This window comes from Talaromyces proteolyticus (genome assembly GCF_021365285.1).
Source record: "Talaromyces proteolyticus strain PMI_201 chromosome Unknown BGW36scaffold_3, whole genome shotgun sequence".
In the NCBI taxonomy this organism is placed as follows: domain Eukaryota; kingdom Fungi; phylum Ascomycota; class Eurotiomycetes; order Eurotiales; family Trichocomaceae; genus Talaromyces; species Talaromyces proteolyticus.
In genome coordinates, this window is record NW_025764279.1 from 2,215,027 (window position 1) to 2,232,737 (window position 17,711).

Consider the following 17,711-nt stretch of genomic DNA (forward strand, 5'->3'; position numbering starts at 1 on the left):
GCACTGAACAGAGCTGCTGCTCAGATTAGAGCTGAGGTAAAAGGTGCTGACTGCCCCGCTGCGCTATATGTTTCTCCGGAGTCTGACGATAAAACCTCGCGAGACATGAGGGAAGCAACTGATTACTGTCTCAAGCGCTGTACGCAGCATCCCCGAGCTGAAAACGAGATGCTGTATCTTACTTTGCCGCGCGTGCTCACCTTTGATGCCTCTTACCTCGCTCACTATGGCACAGCACACTCAGAACTTGGATAAGCTTATTGACGGTGTGACTAAGAAGGCCATTTTTCATATGGTGCGCATATGTACTTTTATAACCATGTGGCATATCTGAAACCTGCTGCTAATTATCTGGCTGAGTTTACGAACAAGTATTTGACTTGGAATATAAGATGTTGAATCAGGACCAACAATGTGACTGCACACGGCCTATGATTGATGCAAAGGTTTCAGAAAAGTGGAATATCATGTGTTGTCACTTTTAGGATACTTCCAATTGAAGTCAGATACCCTAGATAGTTTTGGATAAGCTTTAACTGCGCAATGTGGCTTCGAAATACTGGAAGTAAGCTGCCTCTCACAGGGGCGCTAAAAAAAGACACTCAAAAAGGTTTCGGAGCCAAACACCAACTTTCTGCCTCTCGTTACTTAAACTTGAATTCTCAAAACCAGAAGGTACCAACAAAGTAGCTTCAAGATTTCTGTGAAAGAGTGCCCGAATCAAGAGCTTCCGCCATTTAGTGGGGCGGTTTTACTTTACTTAGGAACGACTCACGCACACTAAAAGCTGGATAAAATCATGCCGACTTGAAAATTCATATCATCAGACTATACAGCACAGTCATTCTATAGTTTCAATTCATACAGACAGAAGATTATTATATGGCTCCACCCGACCTCAAATATAAGGCTAATAAATGACATATCTATTTGTATTGCTCGGCTCTGAATACGTAACTAGTTAGGTGAATGTATTAGTGAATGTGGTTAGGATAGTCGATATTAGTAATATATTTATGCGCACTATTGAGCCTTATGATAAAGCACCTATGAAGACATAATTATATGACGTATAATTCTTTGGGAATCTAGATGGTCTAATCTCAAAAAAAAGTGTCTCGGCGCCTGGGGTTCCCTCGCACATCATAATGGTTAGGGTTAAGCTCTCGTATATCAATGGATCTGCGTTACTTCTTGAATGACAACATTTCTATTCGTACTGTAAGCCTAGAAAAGGTCAATAACCTTTTTAAGGGTCAGGCATAATTCATAAACACAAAGGATTAATCTCCTTGGAGTTCTGATCTTAAGGCTTTCAAAAACTACTATGTTTACATCAAGTACGTTATACTAACCTTAAGAAATTACCTAGATGGGGACATGAGGCTCTTAAATTTGTATGATACAGTTTTGATTGACAGCGACATTTTAGATGCAGTAGTAACACTATCGTGATAACAATTCATCTCCTGCCCACGACGGTCACTCTGGTATTTCCACCGATATCTCCAGAGTTGATGACGTTATGAATGTAAGGTTTCGGGCCAGGTATAACGTCGGCCGACGGAGTTAAAAAGGAAAAAGAAATCGCTCCTTTACGTGCCAAACAGCGATAAAAATTGTTTATAAGCAGAGTATGTGGGGGGGTTTTGCCAGAGCACTAGAGCTTAGCCATGGATACGTTTATAAAAACCTCGATGAAACGGTGTGCAAATTACACAATGGCATTAGATCGCTAAGGCAAACAATATTATTTTTCTGGTCCCTTAAAGCCAACTCTCCCAATCTAAGTCTTTACGAGCCCTCTTGAGTACTTGACAGCTTCATCCAAATTCCTTTAGAAGTCATGAAATATACCAAAGCATACGCATCACCCCAGGGCCCCGGTGACGCACGACCGACAGCCTTGCAGATAGTCAAAGATGAAAGCCGTGAAAACGACCTTGAGGGCAAAGTGATCCTCATCACTGGCTGTTCATCCGGGCTAGGAATTGAGACCGCTCGAGCTCTGTTTCGCACTGGAGCAACGCTTTACTTGACTGCTCGTGACCTTGAAAAGGCCAAGGTTGCTTTAAAAGATCTCATTGATAGTCCTCGGGTGCATCTTCTGCATCTAGATTTGAACTCGCTTGATAGTGTCCGCGCATGTGCTGAACAAATAAAGTCTAAAACAAGAAACCTGAATATTCTCATTGAGAATGCTGGGGTAATGGCTTGTCCTGAAGGCCAAACTGCCGACGGATTCGAGATCCAATTTGGCACAAACCATGTGGCCCATTTTCTATTATTTTACTTGCTCAAACCTCTTTTACTTTCTTCATCGATATCTAGTTTCCATTCTCGGGTCGTCATTGTTTCATCTAGCGCTCATCGCGTCACCCCGGTTCACTTTGATAACCTCAGCTTGCAAGGCGAATATGAGCCTTGGAAAGCCTACGGCCAGAGTAAGACCGCCAATTTATGGAGCGCCAATCAGATTGAAAGACTTTACGGATCTAAAGGTCTCCACGCTTTCAGTTTGCATCCAGGTGCAATTGCAACTGGACTTCTTCGGCACGTCTCTGACCAACAAAAGGAGGAGTGGAACACGGATGCCTACATCCAAAAATACTGGAAAAGTCCGGAGCAGGGTGCAGCAACTACCGTCTGGGCCGCTGTATCTCGGGAGCTTGAAGGAATTGGAGGGAAGTATTTGGATGACTGTCAAATCGCATCACCTGCAGACCCCACAAAGCGGCATGGACCCGGTTATGCTCCGTGGGCATACGATCCAGATGGGGAGGCAAAGCTATGGGAGGAGACTTTGAGATTGCTCAAATTGAATGACGAGTAAAGTGTAAGTTAACTGCGTGGTCCGTTTATTTGTATGGCTAGCTCCAGCCTCAAAATTCCATAGTTGGTACCAGAAATGTACTTAGTCAATCCCTTGAAACCGTGGGGTATTACTCGAGGGCTATTATCGTATTGAAAATGGCCATTTAATATACAATACGCGAGTGCACAGATTACTAGTGTGTGCGGATTGCTTGTGGAATACGTTAACTATTGCTTCATTGCTGACTTAATGCGACTTCAGAGTCGATGGTAAATTGGAGAAGGAGTCACCGAAACTATTCCCAGATGCTCGATCTCAACGATTTCGGATGTTTCTATCTAGGAGGGTTTAGATGAAGCGCTACACACCAGCTGCACCTTTTGTGGCAGCCGTTGCCTCAGGGGATGTCGGAGCAATCTGTCACCGGAAATTCATTCTATCAATCCTGAACGGTATCAGGGCCATGACTAAGTAAAGCCCGTTCAGCCTTAGCAACATCAAAAATGCCATGCTCATCTGTAAATTCCTCTTTCCGTCCAAAATAAGCAGGGTAGACAGCACCAAATGGACCAAAATATAAAGAAGTATAGACAGTACGAGCATCTTTATAATCAACTCTAAAGTCATGCCATGTTTTAACTTCTCGTGGAAGAGCGCCAAAACCCTCGAACTCAAGTGGAGGATCAAGCCTGCTATAAAATTGGATAGAAAGAGTATTATCAGTAGCATTGCATGAATCTGCCATCGTGATGATATCATGTTCAACAAAGTTGACCCTGTACTGATTGTTCAGCGCCCATTTCTGGCAGTCCTGTGCAGAAGCGCCAATAAACTCAGATTCAAACGTATTATTGTCTTGTATTTCTTGCCTGAAATCTTCACGATTTTTCGGGCAAGTACGCGATTCAACAAGATAGAATGTAGAACATATGTTGACTCTGTCCCCCTCTTTCATATTCAAGGCCTTGCGAGTGACCTGTTTGGCCTCCTCAGAAGTGCAAAACAATAGGACGTTTGTCATGATGAGAGTATAGTCTTATAAGTGTTCTAATAGCTTGAAAAGTTGTAAGTTATAAATTGTAGGTCTTCCTTCATACTCTTTACTCATGCTGAAGTGTTAGAAAACCTTTTTAAATTAAATATGCTTCCTACTACGTCATCCAGAAAATGATTTACAAGGAAAGGGGGCGTCTAGGGAGCCTTGTTTACTGTTCATAGAACCAATTCTATTCTGGGAATGTCACAGTTGCCGTTCGTTTAATATCGACCATATACATTACAGATGTCCTGAATGTACCCACATGAAATGCACCGCCTGTTCGATGCATTGGAGATAGATGATTAAACTCTTAGCCTGCTGCCCAATTCAATATTTGCCCCTCGATCTCGGTATCGCATTTAGTCTGGATCAGCGCCGCTAATGGTCTCGATGCTACACTTGGGGACTTCCACGATTTGTAATGCTAGATTTGGAGCCATCTGAGTAGCAATGCTTGAAGAAGGATAATCTACTTGATTTCCCCAGAGGATCATCTAGTAGGCGGAAGGCCCATGTGGCGTAAGGTATTGCGAATGCAGGTAATTAAATGCACTTACTCTTAAAACATACCATACAACCCTATTACCGAAACCTGAGACAGGGGCCTCGGAATAATTCATGAACATAGTTTAGTGTCCCTTGCCAGCAAGGGTTTGGGAAACAATTAGAGACTGCAAAAGCTTGCAGCGGTTTTGCAATCAACTGTATAGGTAGTTCTACCTCGGCACAAAAAGACTGAACAATACTGTATAAGTCATTGAACTGTTTTATTCCTGTATTTCCTTGATAGGAGAGGAGAGATGAAAGATGCCAGAACATGGAAAAGAGAAGTAAAAATGTATTCCGCCAAAAGTTTCCTGCCTAACCACTCGAGGAGGCCCAAATAGTAGATGAAAGTATTGGATTGGCAGTTATGGGAATCTGCCCGGATCTTCTGATTACACACACAAATTGTATGGGAGACTTGAATAAACTGAGTTGCTTTGTTGATTCGGAATCTCTGCCTCAGTGCCAGGGTGAGCGATAGTTATAACTCAAACGACTTCGGTCAAAACGTCCACTGCATCAATCTAATTAAAAGGGCCAGTAATTTCCATTTATTGACCGCTTGGGAAATCGCTCAAAGCACTGATTTCACGCCATGCATCTACTGTGGCAATAGTTTGAGCAGCAGCTTTCGAAATCTCTGTGCTTGCATCGCTGCCAAGGGGGAAGAAATCCGGTAACTCCTTGCCCGCAGCAATCCCACTTGACGTTATTACATCATATAAAACTTCAGCTCCCTTTACAGGATTGCCCAACTGTTTACCGTGGAAATTCACAAAATTCGAATCAGTGACAGCGTTGCTATCTGCGTAGGCCGGCAGCCGTTTCGACGCATCGGTGGTGGCAAAGTTTGCGCTTGGGTTGAGTAAATCGGTTCGGAAGAAGCCAGGTTCTATCAGGGTATGACGAATGCCAAACTGTGAAATTTCACCGGACAGGCCGATGCCTAGCCAGCGAAGCGCTGCCTTCGATGCGTCGTAGAGATTGCAGCCGGGCATGGGATACCACGCTGCCATCGAGCCAACAGTCACCAGTGTGCCGGATCGTTTCTCGCGTAAATGAGGTAGGATAGCGCGATAGACATTCAAAGGGCCCAAGACATTGGCCTGGAATTGTTCAAGGGTTTCCTCCGGAGAGGTCTCCTCTAGCATGCCGGTTTGGACATAGGCTGCGTTGTTTACAACCATATCGACGGTGCCGAAAATGTTTATAATCTCTTCAACTGCAGATTTAACGTGAGGCAAGGATTCATTGTGGTCGAGTCGAGCGGCCTTGATATTTGCATGTAAACCAAGAGCCTCGATTTTCTGAGGAGATCGTGTTGCTGCAATAACACGGTCTCCCCGACTGGCGGCAACCTTTGCGAGCTCCAACCCGATGCCAGAAGATGCTCCGGTGATAAGCCAGACCCTGGAAGCTGCCATTCTGGAGGTAGGTTATGCTGGTATTTTTTGGGCTCTTTTGGGCAATAGAAATGCTAATAGGAACAGAGGGTATGTGAAATTTTGAGAATGAGAAGACTTTTGGAGGATCCTTGGACAATTTTAAAGCGCAAAATTCTAGGGACGAAAATACTGCATAGTCCTGCAAGGAGCAGCCCGCGGATTTGTATTCCCTCATTTAATGTCTTTTCTCCGAGAATCCGAACAACCTCTGCGTACGGTGAGGTCACCGGCGACTAAATGTATTTGTTTTACTGGTTCTCATAGCAAAATTACAAATAACATGACATCGTTGAACCTTGTACTCTGTATATACAAACGATCAGTTTCTTAATTCATTCTTTCTTCCCTGTTTTTTTGGCGGGAACTAATGCATGGGGATAAAAATGGTTAGGCTACATCATTGTCCGTGGCACCTAGTGTCTGCGTCGAAGGAATGACTCATCGTAAACGAAGAGTATTTTACCAGTTCCCCCCTCGATTGGTGGATCTATGGCAAGGTGATTTTAAACTCCGACATCGTGTGGGTCAATTCATAATTTACACCTGAACTGGAGTAGCAGTAGGAAAATGCCATACAGGGGGCCGCTAAATGTGCAGACTGCTGACACATGCATGGATATCACTAAGACAGAAAGGGAAATTCTAGCTGAAAACAAGTGGAAATCTAATGCGACTGAATGACCAATATTATTATATAGTCGCACCCGAAATGTCCTTCCGTTTGGAACATATAGATTGCTTTACAAACCCTAATTTGCCATTATGCACTAAACTATATGTCGATAGTGCCTTAGCAGTATGGATTTTGGTAAAATCACGTCTTTTATTAACCATGCTGGTGTATCTGTAGCCCCGTATCGCAATTCGCACCTTATATTTGGCGATTGCAAAACTGGCTTCCGCCAAATTCTGATGTTTTTTCAATCCCACTGCCAAGGCCTAAGTTTTAACACCAACGATAAACAGTTAGGGCCATGTATCTACTATACGTTCGAATTTGACATCACATTGAGGGTATAGTACTTGAAAGAAAATGATGAACACCCCTCTTTTCCAACTAGTGTTCGATTAGCATTCAGGAACAATCCAAGTCTCTTCGTCAGACGTCAAACTCCGACGGATGTAATCTACCAGCTTGTAATCTTCAGGCTCTGGAATCACGTAGTTGTCAAGGTTTTCATACTGGCCCTTGTTCTCATCGCTAACGAAGGTAGCATCGTTCATGACGAGCTCCTCCTTTAATTTTTTAGGACTGCCAAACCAGCCTATCTTGTAATAAAGCTTAAGGCACTGGAGGCCGACCACGATGTCACTCGACTCCGCGAAACTGAAGACGGGAGAGTTCGCTACGTTGCCCTCTATCCTTGGACCAATGGAAGTGTTTGACCCACCGGGGTTGTTTAAACCAACTTCCGCTTTTACAGCTGCCTTTCTTATCTTCTCGATTTGCAACGATACACCTTTAGCAACCTTCAACCCAGTGATAAGGTAGACGGGTTTTTTATAGTTATGTCCCTCAAGGTAGTCCTGGACATCGGAAATCTGGATGCATTGCGAGATATAGCTGGGCCGTGGAAAGAAGTACATCGTTTGGACACTCTCAAATTTATACTTGTCACTATCGTTTCGATCTACCGAAATGCTCGCTTCGGCGCCAATGCCGTCGATACCAATGAACTCGGCCCATAAACCAAGCCCGCCGCTCTTCAGCTGAATTCGCGTGGCTTCGAAGCCGCCTTTGTAGTCGAAGTAGATTTGATCTGCAGGAATTGGAATACGACTTTCCGCGTTCTGGTTGAGGGGTCGCATCTCTTCCCTGCGTTCGAAATTTTTGAGCACGGTTCCCAGGTGGAAAGGCCCAGTGGGAGGCGGCGGCGTTGAGAAGTTGGGTGGCAAGTAATAGGTAGGTTTCATTGCGCTCATCGTGTTCATGCCTAAGCCTTCGCTTTCTCAAAAAAATAGTCCGAGTATGGTGCATCCGTGAAATACGTTTATAAAATAAGAGTAACGATTTCGTATATTAATCGCCCGCTTTTCAAAGAGGGGTAAATATTCTAGTATGTCGCCTACTTCGGTTAGGGCCCTATGCGGGTTAAGGATCATGTCCTATTGGCTTTAGAAACCTAGGAATCCCTACAACTAAGCTAACTGGTGAAGATCCATCTCGTAACATTGGACTTGCCTTGCATTTGTTTCAAACGCGTTAGTGATATCAAGGTTCAAATTGACATAGAGGAAGCGAGAACATCGCACGCACTGCGTCAAAATTTTAAACTTAGCGTGACGGTATCGTCCTGTGAACCTTATAATAAAAGGGTTTAAAGTAACTTGGATTCCCACAGGAAGTCAGCATCCACAGTCAGTGTTGTGCGAAATTGGACGAGTCTTTAGTTCTTCTTGCGCTCTATCATCTTATTTCTCTTAGGCTCCATCCATGAGAAACCTTCTAGACCTCACATGTATTTATGGTAGGTTTGAAGCGCTTATCGTGACGCAACAATTCTAGTAATCTTACGAGCGATTTCCGACTCCGTATCATATTTCCAGAGATGAAGTGGCATAATATAATCGTACCCCTGTCGCTGTGCTGATATGAGGCGAAGCATCTCAGCGACGCCATCAAAGCTATGCAGACTTTCCTGCTCATATTCAGAGAGAGAGCATTTGTATCTGGCGAATTCCAGCATATCAGCAGCGAGAGAGGTCGCAATTGGTGTTGCGAAAGACGTCCCTGATTTCAGGACCTTCTCTCCTTTCCACTTCGATTCGATCGAGATACCCAACGTGGAGAAATTGTCTTTTTTTGACTCCGGAGTAGGACTAATCTCGCCATCATTGCCGCGGCCGTCGCTGGCGTGGATACAAAGCACCCCGGTACGCCTGCTGGCAGGGTATGCGCGTGGCTTATTGCCGCCATTGTTAGCAGCTGCCGCGATCATGGTGATATTAGATTTGAAGGCATTGTTTATTGCCCTATCAATCTCTTCATTGCGATTATCAGGTTCGAGTCCAAATGACATGGAGATTAAGTCAACATTTATGGTCTTGTGAGCCCATCTAATAGCCTGGCGGAGTTAGTGAATGCAAATGCTAGCCTTGGTCTGAGTAGTTACTTCTGAGATGCGTTGTAAAGCTGCCGCATGGACAACTTTACTATCAGAGACCTTGGCAATGTACAATTCCGCTGCAGGTGCCAGTGACAATATAAGTCGAGCAACATGTGTTCCATGGCCGTGAGAATCCTTATAATCGCCTGGATCGTTGATAAAGCCCCGACAAGCTCTTATGCGGCCCGACTCCAACGCAGTTTGTATCAGTATATCATCTTCTGTATCAATTCCTGTGTCAATGATCGCAATTCTGATCTTCCTTGCTCGCCATTGCTCCAGAGCAGGCAAGGGATCGCAGTTGACCGATAAATACCTGATCATATCGACGAAGGGTTTAATGGCACGCATGAATTCTGAAGCATACTCAATCTTTCTGCCGGAATAAACATCAGCTACAAACTTTCTTGACATCAGAAATCTAGGTTACAATGTAACTCACAAAGGGTTGTGCCAAGTTGAATCTGACTTGGAGTCGTCGAATAAAATCAGCCTGGAGCTCCAACTAGGCTGAAAATGATGAGGATAAGACGCTGAAACTGAATGGTTGTCCGATTGCCGTGGAATTCTACTGAATTGCTGTGATGTGCTGCAATATCTCTGGGTGACGAGCTGACGAAGAGGAGTAAGAATGTATTTGTATATTGCTGCTGTGCGTCTCATGTCATTCGTCAGAGCCGGATGATAAAGTCTCTCAGCTAGTTCTCGGAATTGCAGACATGCCCTCCCAATTGCTCTGTAGCCATCTTCAAGTCTCCGATTCCAGTCCGTCAACGCCCGCTTTAGCATGCTATCCTTGGACGGCAGACCAGTGATCCAGTCGTTATCATATTGGTTCGCCTTGATTTTTCGCTTCGCTTCCATCTCTACTATAAGAAGACCGAATGAGAGAATGTCGTCATAATTATCAGAGCAAACTTCAGCAGAACTTCCGAGGGAACATGCGACATGAGGTTTCCAGCGTTTGAGGGGATCCTGAGCAGAGGGGTTGGCAAGCATGAGTATTTTTTCCAGCTCCCACTCACGTCGGAGCCATTGGTTGGTATTCAGGTGGAGTAATGAGGAAGCAAGAAGCAGTTGAACTATCTTCTGATCTTCAGGCTCGAATTCGCAGTTTTCAGTCAGTAAGCATGGAAAACTGTCCGACCCACGGAATACAAGTTCTCCGAGTGTTGGCAGGAGCTCAGGAACAAAGGCTGATTCCAGCGGTGGCCCCTGGCCTGCATCATCCCAGATATCACCGTCATCAAATGCAATCTGTATGCTTCTGGATTCATCTCTCAAGTGCTCTGAATCGATACAGAAAATGTGGGCAATTTCATCGCATTTTGTCGGACGCTCACTGACCCTATTCTATATCAGCAAACAAAACTCTCACACACAGTTGTTAAACTCAAACCATCTACACTTAGCACAATTCCAGATCCTCTTCTCGCAGGCCGCAATATGCAAATCAAATGTGAGATCGGGGTCCAGAAACCCAGAGAGGTGTAACCTGGCAGTATGAGCCTTGGAGCAAGCGATGCTCTTCCCAAGTAATGCAAATAGAGAACTTGACAGTAAATTTAGGCGATGGGCTCGTCGAATGAAATTGATCTCATCGTCCCTAAGTGGAAAAGCATTCCCTAAACTGTCGTCCGAGGTTCCGAGAGAGCTGTGGAAGATGTCTTTGATTTTTGAATTGAATCCTCTTATCTCGCGTGAGATGTATTGGTATTCCAGCACTGATTTAGATCCATGAAAATTAATATATTTCCCTAAATCCGATAGTATATCGCTTGAGGATTCTGTTGGTTCATGCCAGTCGCTTGCCAGGTTCGTGTCACTGTCGGCGGTCGCGGGTCCAGACCGCGACTTCAGTAGAAGGTTCTTCAATGTTGTGAGCTTTGGATACTGGGACCGTGACTGTTAAAAAAGGCCGTCAGTAGTGGTTAGGGCCTAGGAGAGCTGGAGAGCAGGTTCACCCATGTGTCATGTTCGTCGGTACCGAGGTTGTAAATATGTTGGCAAACATCTTCTTCAACAAGACGCTCAAAGACATTCAACAAAAATATGAGAGCCTCTAAAAATCTATCAAAATCGGCTTGTGGCAGGTCTTGGTTCAGCTGGACTTGTTGTAATTGGAGAGGGATTGCGAGAAGGTGATGGCGGATTGTTGTAATTGCGTTTTGGATTCTCAGGTCCTGATCTTCACTAGAGGATCGTCTAATTTGCGGAAGAGAGTGCTTGAACAGTGGGTACAAAGCAGTGAATAACTGCCATTGTACTTGGGCGTGTACAATAATTCGCATCTTAGTATTTTAAGAGTGCCCGACGTTTGGCAAGACTTCGGCACGGGCCGTTGCGGGAATTTGGGTGGGGGAAATCGGTACTAGAGATAACGCACCTCGTGATAGCAAGACGGTCATTGGGTGGTGAATTATCCGGACGTGGAAGTCTGAAGAGGTCCAAATCTAGTAGTCGGCTGCGAAGCCTTTATCGAAGCGATCTAGTCTGTGCGCTAAGCCTAATCAGGATGGATTTCCATTGCGGGGTTTTAAGGCGAGCAACTCAACAACAGAGATTCCGTCACGAAGAGCTAGACTAAGCGCACAATGTTAGGATGAGCGCACTATATCCTTTCCCAGAAATGTGGTCTGCCACTAATCGCGATGACAGCTCCTCATATGAGGGTGAAATTTATAGCCTCGTCATCGAATGCTCCAGTTTATTCGAGACTTTAACTGAGCAATCTGGTACCGACTATAAGACTGGACTGTCGACTGGTACATCGCCCAAACTCAATGATTCTCCGTCCATAAACCCTGACAGAGGCCAGAGGCCTTCTGAATCGAAAGATGATGTAAGGGAGAAAGACAAGAGAAAGCTCAAGGTGAAGCAGATGGGAAGGAGCTTCGATCTTTTTATTAATTATACTGGTGCCCTTGCCGCTGTTGGCCGATCGCTTGATGATCGGCTGAATGGCCATCCAGACATAAAATGTATGGTGGTCGAACTTCTTCAGATGCTTATTAGAAACCTACAATACAGTAAGTGTTAGAAATATTTCTCGATAGGATATACAAGTGCTCACTTCGTTCTAGTCTCCGCTGCAGGCCTGCTTTATTCCAAGGCCCAACGGGATGAAACCTCTCCCCAGAACTTGGCGGAAGAGGCTTGGTCGGCGACTGAGAGCGCAATCGATGGTCTACACTTTATGGCTTCCGCAATTCGTAGGTCCTCTACCCAAAGCCAAAGGTACAATCTCTCGTCTCGATTCGACAGAGATGACGACATCTCCTTCGAGGAGTACTCCGTACTCCTCGTCAAACGTGACTTTCCCAATGCTAGACGCTCTTTATGTGAGCAACTCGGTGCTTCTATCGCAGTTCGTCGGAAAAGACTGTTTCGTAGTAATATACATGAAGAGAAACTGAGCACGAGGCGGGAAATCGTCCTGCCAAAGCAAGGCTCAGGTCCTGTGGCCCAACCACGAGTATCGCCTTCGCAGGCTGACGCACAGTTGACAGCTTCTCAACCTCATAGATTGAAAATAGAGTATAAAGCCTCCCCCTGGTCCGACGACACACGGAGTAAATTAGACAGTATGGCAGTTCGCAGCTATTTGAACAGAGGGCCGAGCCTCTCGACAATCAGTACGGGATCTTCAGTTCGAAATACGAAAGTCGATTATCCCGCAAAGCCGAACGCTGGAAATGATGATAAGTACTGTGCGTGCCCTTATTGCGCGAAACCATTGGAACTTGGGAGGTTAAGAATGGATGCTAAGTACTGGGAGTACGTACAATGCATCGAACCTTTTTTTTTTTTGCGAACCAAATCGGCCTGATCAGCTTCTAGGAACCATATTGACATAGACGTGAAACCTTACGTATGTCTTTCCGAGGAATGCACATCTCCATTCTTATTTTTTGTCCATATGAAGGAGTGGCTCGACCACATGAATACGATGCATTCAGAGCAATGGAATCAAAAAATTCATATGATGACTTGGTATTGCGACATTGAACATGGGGGGGAAGTCCTTCAATTCAGCGACCATAGTGCATTCATTGCGCACATGAAGGACTGTACGAACCATCCTAAACGACAATCTCCAACCGACCTGCAACTTGACGCCCTTTCTAGGAGTAAGCAAAAAATGCTTGTGCGCCAGGAAAAATACTCTTGCCCTCTCTGCAATTGCGTTCCTGACTCCATCGAGCCCGTCATTCAGACAGGCAACCCAGAGGAGATTAAGCACCTCTTAAACAAACATATTGCAAAACATGTGAAGACACTTGCCTTCATATCAGTCCCTGCCTGGACAAGCACAGATCCAGACCAGTTGGAAATATCTGATGCCGATGAGGAAGACAAACGGCGCCTGAGGAGTGAAGGCTCTACAGCTTCGTATCTCACTGGGTTCGATTCGGATATCCGTTCCATTTCCTTATCCTTCACCGAAGACCCTCCAAGAACAGATTTGGAAATCGTTTCAGACCAGCTTTTCGAAATCCAAGAGACACAAGAAACCCACTGGGATGATATCGGTTTCAATGATTATAAAATTACACATTCTACACTCGACGGAGAGAAAGATTTCTTACTAGAACATTTCGCCCGCCTTCAGCACTCGAACAGCATATTTAATGTGGTCACACCTTCACAGGCAAAGGAGAAGTTCCATATTGGCTGGATCTGTGCATTGCCCATTGAAGCAGCCGCCGCAATCCAAATGCTGGATGAGAACTTTGGGGCTCTCCAGGACCAAGACAGAATGGATACAAATACATACACCTTAGGTAGAATCGGTCACCACTATGTTGCTATTGCTTGTCTCCCTGTACAACACGGGATAGGTTCAGCTGTCACCGTGGCCAAAAACATGATGCGTACATTTTCAAAATCACTGAGGATTGGACTGATGGTGGGCATTGGAGGAGGGATTCCGTCTCCTGATCATGATATTCGACTTGGCGATATTGTGGTCAGTCATCCGGAGGATGGCTCTTGTGGTGGCGTGATCCAACATGACATGGGAAAGATCGGTCAGGATGGCAAAATTTGGCGAATGGAGTCTTTAAATACTCCACCGAAATCTCTCTTGACTGCGCTTAGCCAGATCAGAGCGGCCGGGTTATATCAAGATGCGGTCTATCCATCTTATATCAAACAAGCCATTGAAAGGAACGCAAGAACGCAGAAAAGGTTTAGCCGACCTGATCTGCGAACTGATCGATTGTTCCGCATTGAATATGAGCATCCAATGACTGCTCCAATTTGCGATAGATGTCCTGTGGAATGGGAAGAGGTAAGATTACCACGGAAAGACAGCGACCCCCAAATACATTACGGGATCATTGCGTCTGGAAATACAGTCATTAAACACGGAGCAACTAGAGAACAGATCCGCCAGGAGACAGGTGCTTTATGTTATGAAATAGAAGCCGCTGGACTGATGTCAGATTTTCCTTGTATTGTGATACGGGGAGTATGTGATTATGCAGACTCTCATAAGAACAAGGAATGGCAGGGATATGCTGCATTAACGGCAGCAGCATATACCAAAGAGTTCCTCGCTTATGTCCCATGGGGAAATTTGTCCCAAGAGATATTAGAAACAGACGTTTGTGGTAAGTGGAATTTGCTGTCTCAGCGTATGGCTAAATAGGCCTACATGTCGAGCTCACCTCTCTTTCATAGGTAACATTGAACGCCGTTGTCACCAAGCATTTAAGACTTCAAATTATGAAATGTATAAAAATATCAACCCAGATCGAGTGGAAGGGACTTGTGAATGGGTCTTGCGAAGCCCTAAGTACCTGCGTTGGTGGAAAGCTACTGGAGATGACCTGTTATGGATCTCAGCTGACCCAGGATGCGGTAAATCAGTACTTGCAAAATCACTTATTGACGATATATTCAAAATTTCTACACCAAAACTGTCAATTTGTTATTTTTTCTTTAAGGACAACGATGAACAGAACAATCTAGCCACTGCATTATGTGCTGTACTTCATCAGCTTTTTATATTACAGCCACAACTGTTACGACATGCATTACCAGTTTGGGAAAAGAACCAAGAGAAGATTCAGCAGGAAGTAGAAGACCTATGGAAGATTTTCATAGCGGCAACATCTGATCCAACATCAGCTAACACTGTCTGTGTCTTTGATGCTCTTGATGAGTGTCAAATCCAGGATCAAAAACATCTTATTGAAAAGCTTCAAAAATGTTATACCCAGCCCAGTTCATCCAGTCGAAGGAATTGGCTGAAATTCCTGGTTACTAGTCGACCTTACGAGGAAATTCAACAAGTTTTTCAGCTAGTAACAAAATCATTTCCGCAGATTCATCTCCGAGGTGAAGCAGAAAATAATCAGATTCATAATGAAATTAGTCTTGTTGCGAAGATCCGTGTGGCAGAGCTTAGTGAAATGTTTAATCTTAAAGCTGAAACGCAGGCACGACTTGAGAAAGAGCTCCTTCAAATGGAGCAGCGCACATATTTATGGTTGCATTTGGTGATTGACGATATTCGGAACAGATTCCAGGACAGTTTTAAACCCGATCAAGAATCAATTTCCTTGATCCCTAAATCGGTCAGTGAAGCATATGAAAAGATTCTGGATCATGTTACTCCTGAACAAGAAGCAACAGTGAGAACAATATTGCAAATCATCATTGGAGCACAGCGTCCATTGACTATTCAAGAAATGGCCATGGCCTTAGGAGTGGCTACTTCAACGCAGACACGAACAGCAGAGGAGGCGGGTCTTAACCCAGAAGGGCTAAGCGAAAGGATACGGCGACTGTGTGGGCTCTTCGTTTTTATCAAAGATTCCAGGATATATCTTATTCACCAGACAGCAAGGGAATTTTTGATTAACAACATTCCTGGATCTACCAGGTCCAAATGGTATTTTAAACTCAGCGATGCACAGATCCAAGTTACTCAAATCTGTGTTAAATACCTCTTAATGGACGACTTAGGAGGCAACAAGCACGAAGCGAATGTACAGTCCTTACTGGAGTACTCAGCACAGAACTGGCCTGATCACTTCCGCGAGATATCCTCACCGACGCCTGAGCTAATGGCGTACACCTATCAGCTGTACGACCTTGCCGCTAAACGATTTGCTTTGTGGTTTCCTATCTTCTGGGAGATGGTAATGCCACATGTACCAAAACCTCAGATGAATGCGCTTCACTTAGCCGCATTTAATGGACATAATAAGATCATACAGAGGTTAATCATGGATTGTGAAAACACAATCAATTACCAAGATAGTACAAGAACAACTGCACTCCAATGGGCATCTCTGCGTGGACATTACAAGTGTGTACTGATCCTACTGGAAAGTGGAGCCGATATAAATACTCAAGGTGGATACTATGGAAACGCTCTCCAGGCTGCTTCTGCTGGAGGACATCTTGATATCATAAAGCTACTCTTGGATAAAGGAGCTGATATTAATGCTCAAGGTGGACATTATGAGAATGCTCTTCAAGCCGCTTCTGCTGAAGGACATATCGACATTGTGCAACAACTATTGGAGAAAGGAACCAAGATTAATACTCGAGGTGGACATTATGGGTATGCTCTTCAAGCTGCTTCTGCTGGAGGACATCTTGATATTATAAAGCTACTCTTGGATAAAGGAGCTGATATTGATGCTCAGGGTGGATACTATGGAAACGCTCTCCAGGCTGCTTCTGCAGGAGGACATCTTGATACTATAAAGCTACTCTTGGACAATGGAGCCTATATTGATGTTCAAGGTGGATACTATGGAAACGCTCTCCAGGCTGCTTCTGCAGGAGGACATCTTGATACTATAAAGCTACTCTTGAACAATGGAGCCTATATTGATGTTCAAGGTGGATACTATGGAAACGCTCTCCAGGCTGCTTCTGCTGGAGGACATCTTGATACTATAAAGCTACTCTTGGGCAATGGAGTCTATATTGATGCTCTGGGTGGATACTATGGAAACGCTCTCCAGGCTGCTTCTGCTGGAGGACATCTTGATACTATAAAGCTACTCTTGGACAATGGAGCCTATATTGATGCTCAGTGTGGATACTATGGAAACGCTCTCCAGGCTGCTTCTGCAGGAGGACATCTTGATATTATAAAGCTACTCTTGGATAAAGGAGCTTATATTAATGCCCAAGGTGGACATTATGGGAATGCTCTTCAGGCCGCTTCTGCTGGAGGATATCTTGATATTGTGGAGCTACTCTTGGACAATGGAGCCAATATCAATGCCCAAGGTGGACATTATGGGAGTGCTCTTCAGGCCGCTTCTGCTGGAGGATATCTTGATATTGTGGAGCTACTCTTGGGTAAAGGAGCTGATATTAATGGAGAAGATGGACATTATGGGAATGCTCTTCAGGCCGCTTCTGCTGGAGGATATCTTGATATTGTGGAGCTACTCTTGGACAATGGAGCCAATATCAATGCCCAAGGTGGACATTATGAGAATGCTCTTCAAGCTGCCTCTGCTGAAGGACATATCGACATTGTGCAACAACTATTGGAGAAATGAGCCATTGCTGATTCTTCAATTAGTTCCTCATAGATGATGTACCCAATTACCAGTCACATAACTTATTTTATCTAGTTACTGATTGATTCATAATCTTAGGCCCGTTTTCTCAAGCTCCTACTAAATCGTAGATTGGACCAGGTTTAGCGGTGTCATACTAGATTGGCGTCGACTTTAGAAGCACATGCAAGGCAACAGGATTCTGAGTATTATCACAAAACA

At 44.6% G+C, this 17,711-nt stretch overlaps 7 protein-coding genes across 7 annotated transcripts; 2 read left to right on the forward strand and 5 right to left on the reverse strand.

Annotated features, from left to right (window-relative positions):
- Positions 1-1,846: 1,846 nt before the first annotated feature.
- Positions 1,847-2,833, forward strand: BGW36DRAFT_356444 (dehydrogenase with different specificitie; the record flags this gene model as incomplete). Its single annotated transcript, XM_046213771.1, has 1 exon — positions 1,847-2,833. One exon carries the CDS (start codon positions 1,847-1,849, stop codon positions 2,831-2,833), a length of 987 nt encoding a protein of 328 aa, XP_046075694.1.
- Positions 2,834-3,254: 421 nt separating this feature from the next.
- Positions 3,255-3,836, reverse strand: BGW36DRAFT_356445 (uncharacterized protein; the record flags this gene model as incomplete). The annotated part of the gene is made up of 1 exon (XM_046213772.1): positions 3,255-3,836. The coding sequence occupies one exon, from the start codon at positions 3,834-3,836 to the stop codon at positions 3,255-3,257; it is 582 nt and encodes a 193-aa protein (XP_046075695.1).
- Positions 3,837-4,473: 637 nt separating this feature from the next.
- On the reverse strand, positions 4,474-6,151 carry BGW36DRAFT_372585 (uncharacterized protein). Its single transcript, XM_046215501.1, has one exon. The coding sequence runs from the start codon at positions 5,822-5,824 to the stop codon at positions 4,952-4,954; it is 873 nt and encodes a 290-aa protein (XP_046075696.1). The 5' UTR covers positions 5,825-6,151; the 3' UTR covers positions 4,474-4,951.
- Positions 6,152-6,875: 724 nt separating this feature from the next.
- BGW36DRAFT_114414 (uncharacterized protein) lies at positions 6,876-8,082 on the reverse strand. The gene is made up of 3 exons (XM_046209250.1): positions 8,028-8,082; positions 7,029-7,968; positions 6,876-6,979 (listed from the first exon to the last, which is right to left on the reverse strand). Exons 2-3 carry the CDS (start codon positions 7,775-7,777, stop codon positions 6,973-6,975), a joined length of 756 nt encoding a protein of 251 aa, XP_046075697.1. The 5' UTR covers positions 7,778-7,968; positions 8,028-8,082; the 3' UTR covers positions 6,876-6,972.
- BGW36DRAFT_114367 (peptidase S8/S53 domain-containing protein) lies at positions 7,847-10,091 on the reverse strand. The gene is made up of 3 exons (XM_046209249.1): positions 9,395-10,091; positions 8,959-9,328; positions 7,847-8,910 (listed from the first exon to the last, which is right to left on the reverse strand). The coding sequence occupies exons 1-3, from the start codon at positions 9,949-9,951 to the stop codon at positions 8,329-8,331; spliced, it is 1,509 nt and encodes a 502-aa protein (XP_046075698.1). The 5' UTR covers positions 9,952-10,091; the 3' UTR covers positions 7,847-8,328.
- Positions 10,092-11,359, reverse strand: BGW36DRAFT_114366 (uncharacterized protein). Its single transcript, XM_046209248.1, has 3 exons — positions 10,917-11,359; positions 10,359-10,857; positions 10,092-10,300 (listed from the first exon to the last, which is right to left on the reverse strand). The coding sequence occupies exons 1-3, from the start codon at positions 11,241-11,243 to the stop codon at positions 10,233-10,235; spliced, it is 894 nt and encodes a 297-aa protein (XP_046075699.1). The 5' UTR covers positions 11,244-11,359; the 3' UTR covers positions 10,092-10,232.
- A 195-nt stretch (positions 11,360-11,554) lies between these two features.
- On the forward strand, positions 11,555-17,489 carry BGW36DRAFT_424603 (uncharacterized protein; the record flags this gene model as incomplete). The annotated part of the gene is made up of 4 exons (XM_046219993.1): positions 11,555-11,981; positions 12,036-12,729; positions 12,793-14,567; positions 14,638-17,489. 4 exons carry the CDS (start codon positions 11,555-11,557, stop codon positions 17,487-17,489), a joined length of 5,748 nt encoding a protein of 1,915 aa, XP_046075700.1.
- Between the last annotated feature and the right edge of the window lie 222 nt (positions 17,490-17,711).

What these genes read in the sequence shown, in the direction of transcription:
- BGW36DRAFT_372585 (XM_046215501.1), bottom strand. Translation starts at nt 5,824, where the DNA reads ATGGCAGCTTCCAGGGTCTGGCTTATCACCGGAGCATCTTCTGGCATC.
- BGW36DRAFT_114414 (XM_046209250.1), bottom strand. Translation starts at nt 7,777, where the DNA reads ATGAACACGATGAGCGCAATGAAACCTACCTATTACTTGCCACCCAAC.
- BGW36DRAFT_114367 (XM_046209249.1), bottom strand. Translation starts at nt 9,951, where the DNA reads ATGCTTGCCAACCCCTCTGCTCAGGATCCCCTCAAACGCTGGAAACCT. An exon ending in TCAACTTGGCACAACCCTTT is followed by an intron (nt 9,329 to 9,394) that starts GTGAGTTACATT and finishes TTATTCCGGCAG; the next exon opens with AAAGATTGAGTATGCTTCAG. An exon ending in CTTTACAACGCATCTCAGAA is followed by an intron (nt 8,911 to 8,958) that starts GTAACTACTCAG and finishes TAACTCCGCCAG; the next exon opens with GCTATTAGATGGGCTCACAA.
- BGW36DRAFT_114366 (XM_046209248.1), bottom strand. Translation starts at nt 11,243, where the DNA reads ATGCGAATTATTGTACACGCCCAAGTACAATGGCAGTTATTCACTGCT. An exon ending in CCGACGAACATGACACATGG is followed by an intron (nt 10,858 to 10,916) that starts GTGAACCTGCTC and finishes CTTTTTTAACAG; the next exon opens with TCACGGTCCCAGTATCCAAA. An exon ending in GATCTGGAATTGTGCTAAGT is followed by an intron (nt 10,301 to 10,358) that starts GTAGATGGTTTG and finishes GATATAGAATAG; the next exon opens with GGTCAGTGAGCGTCCGACAA.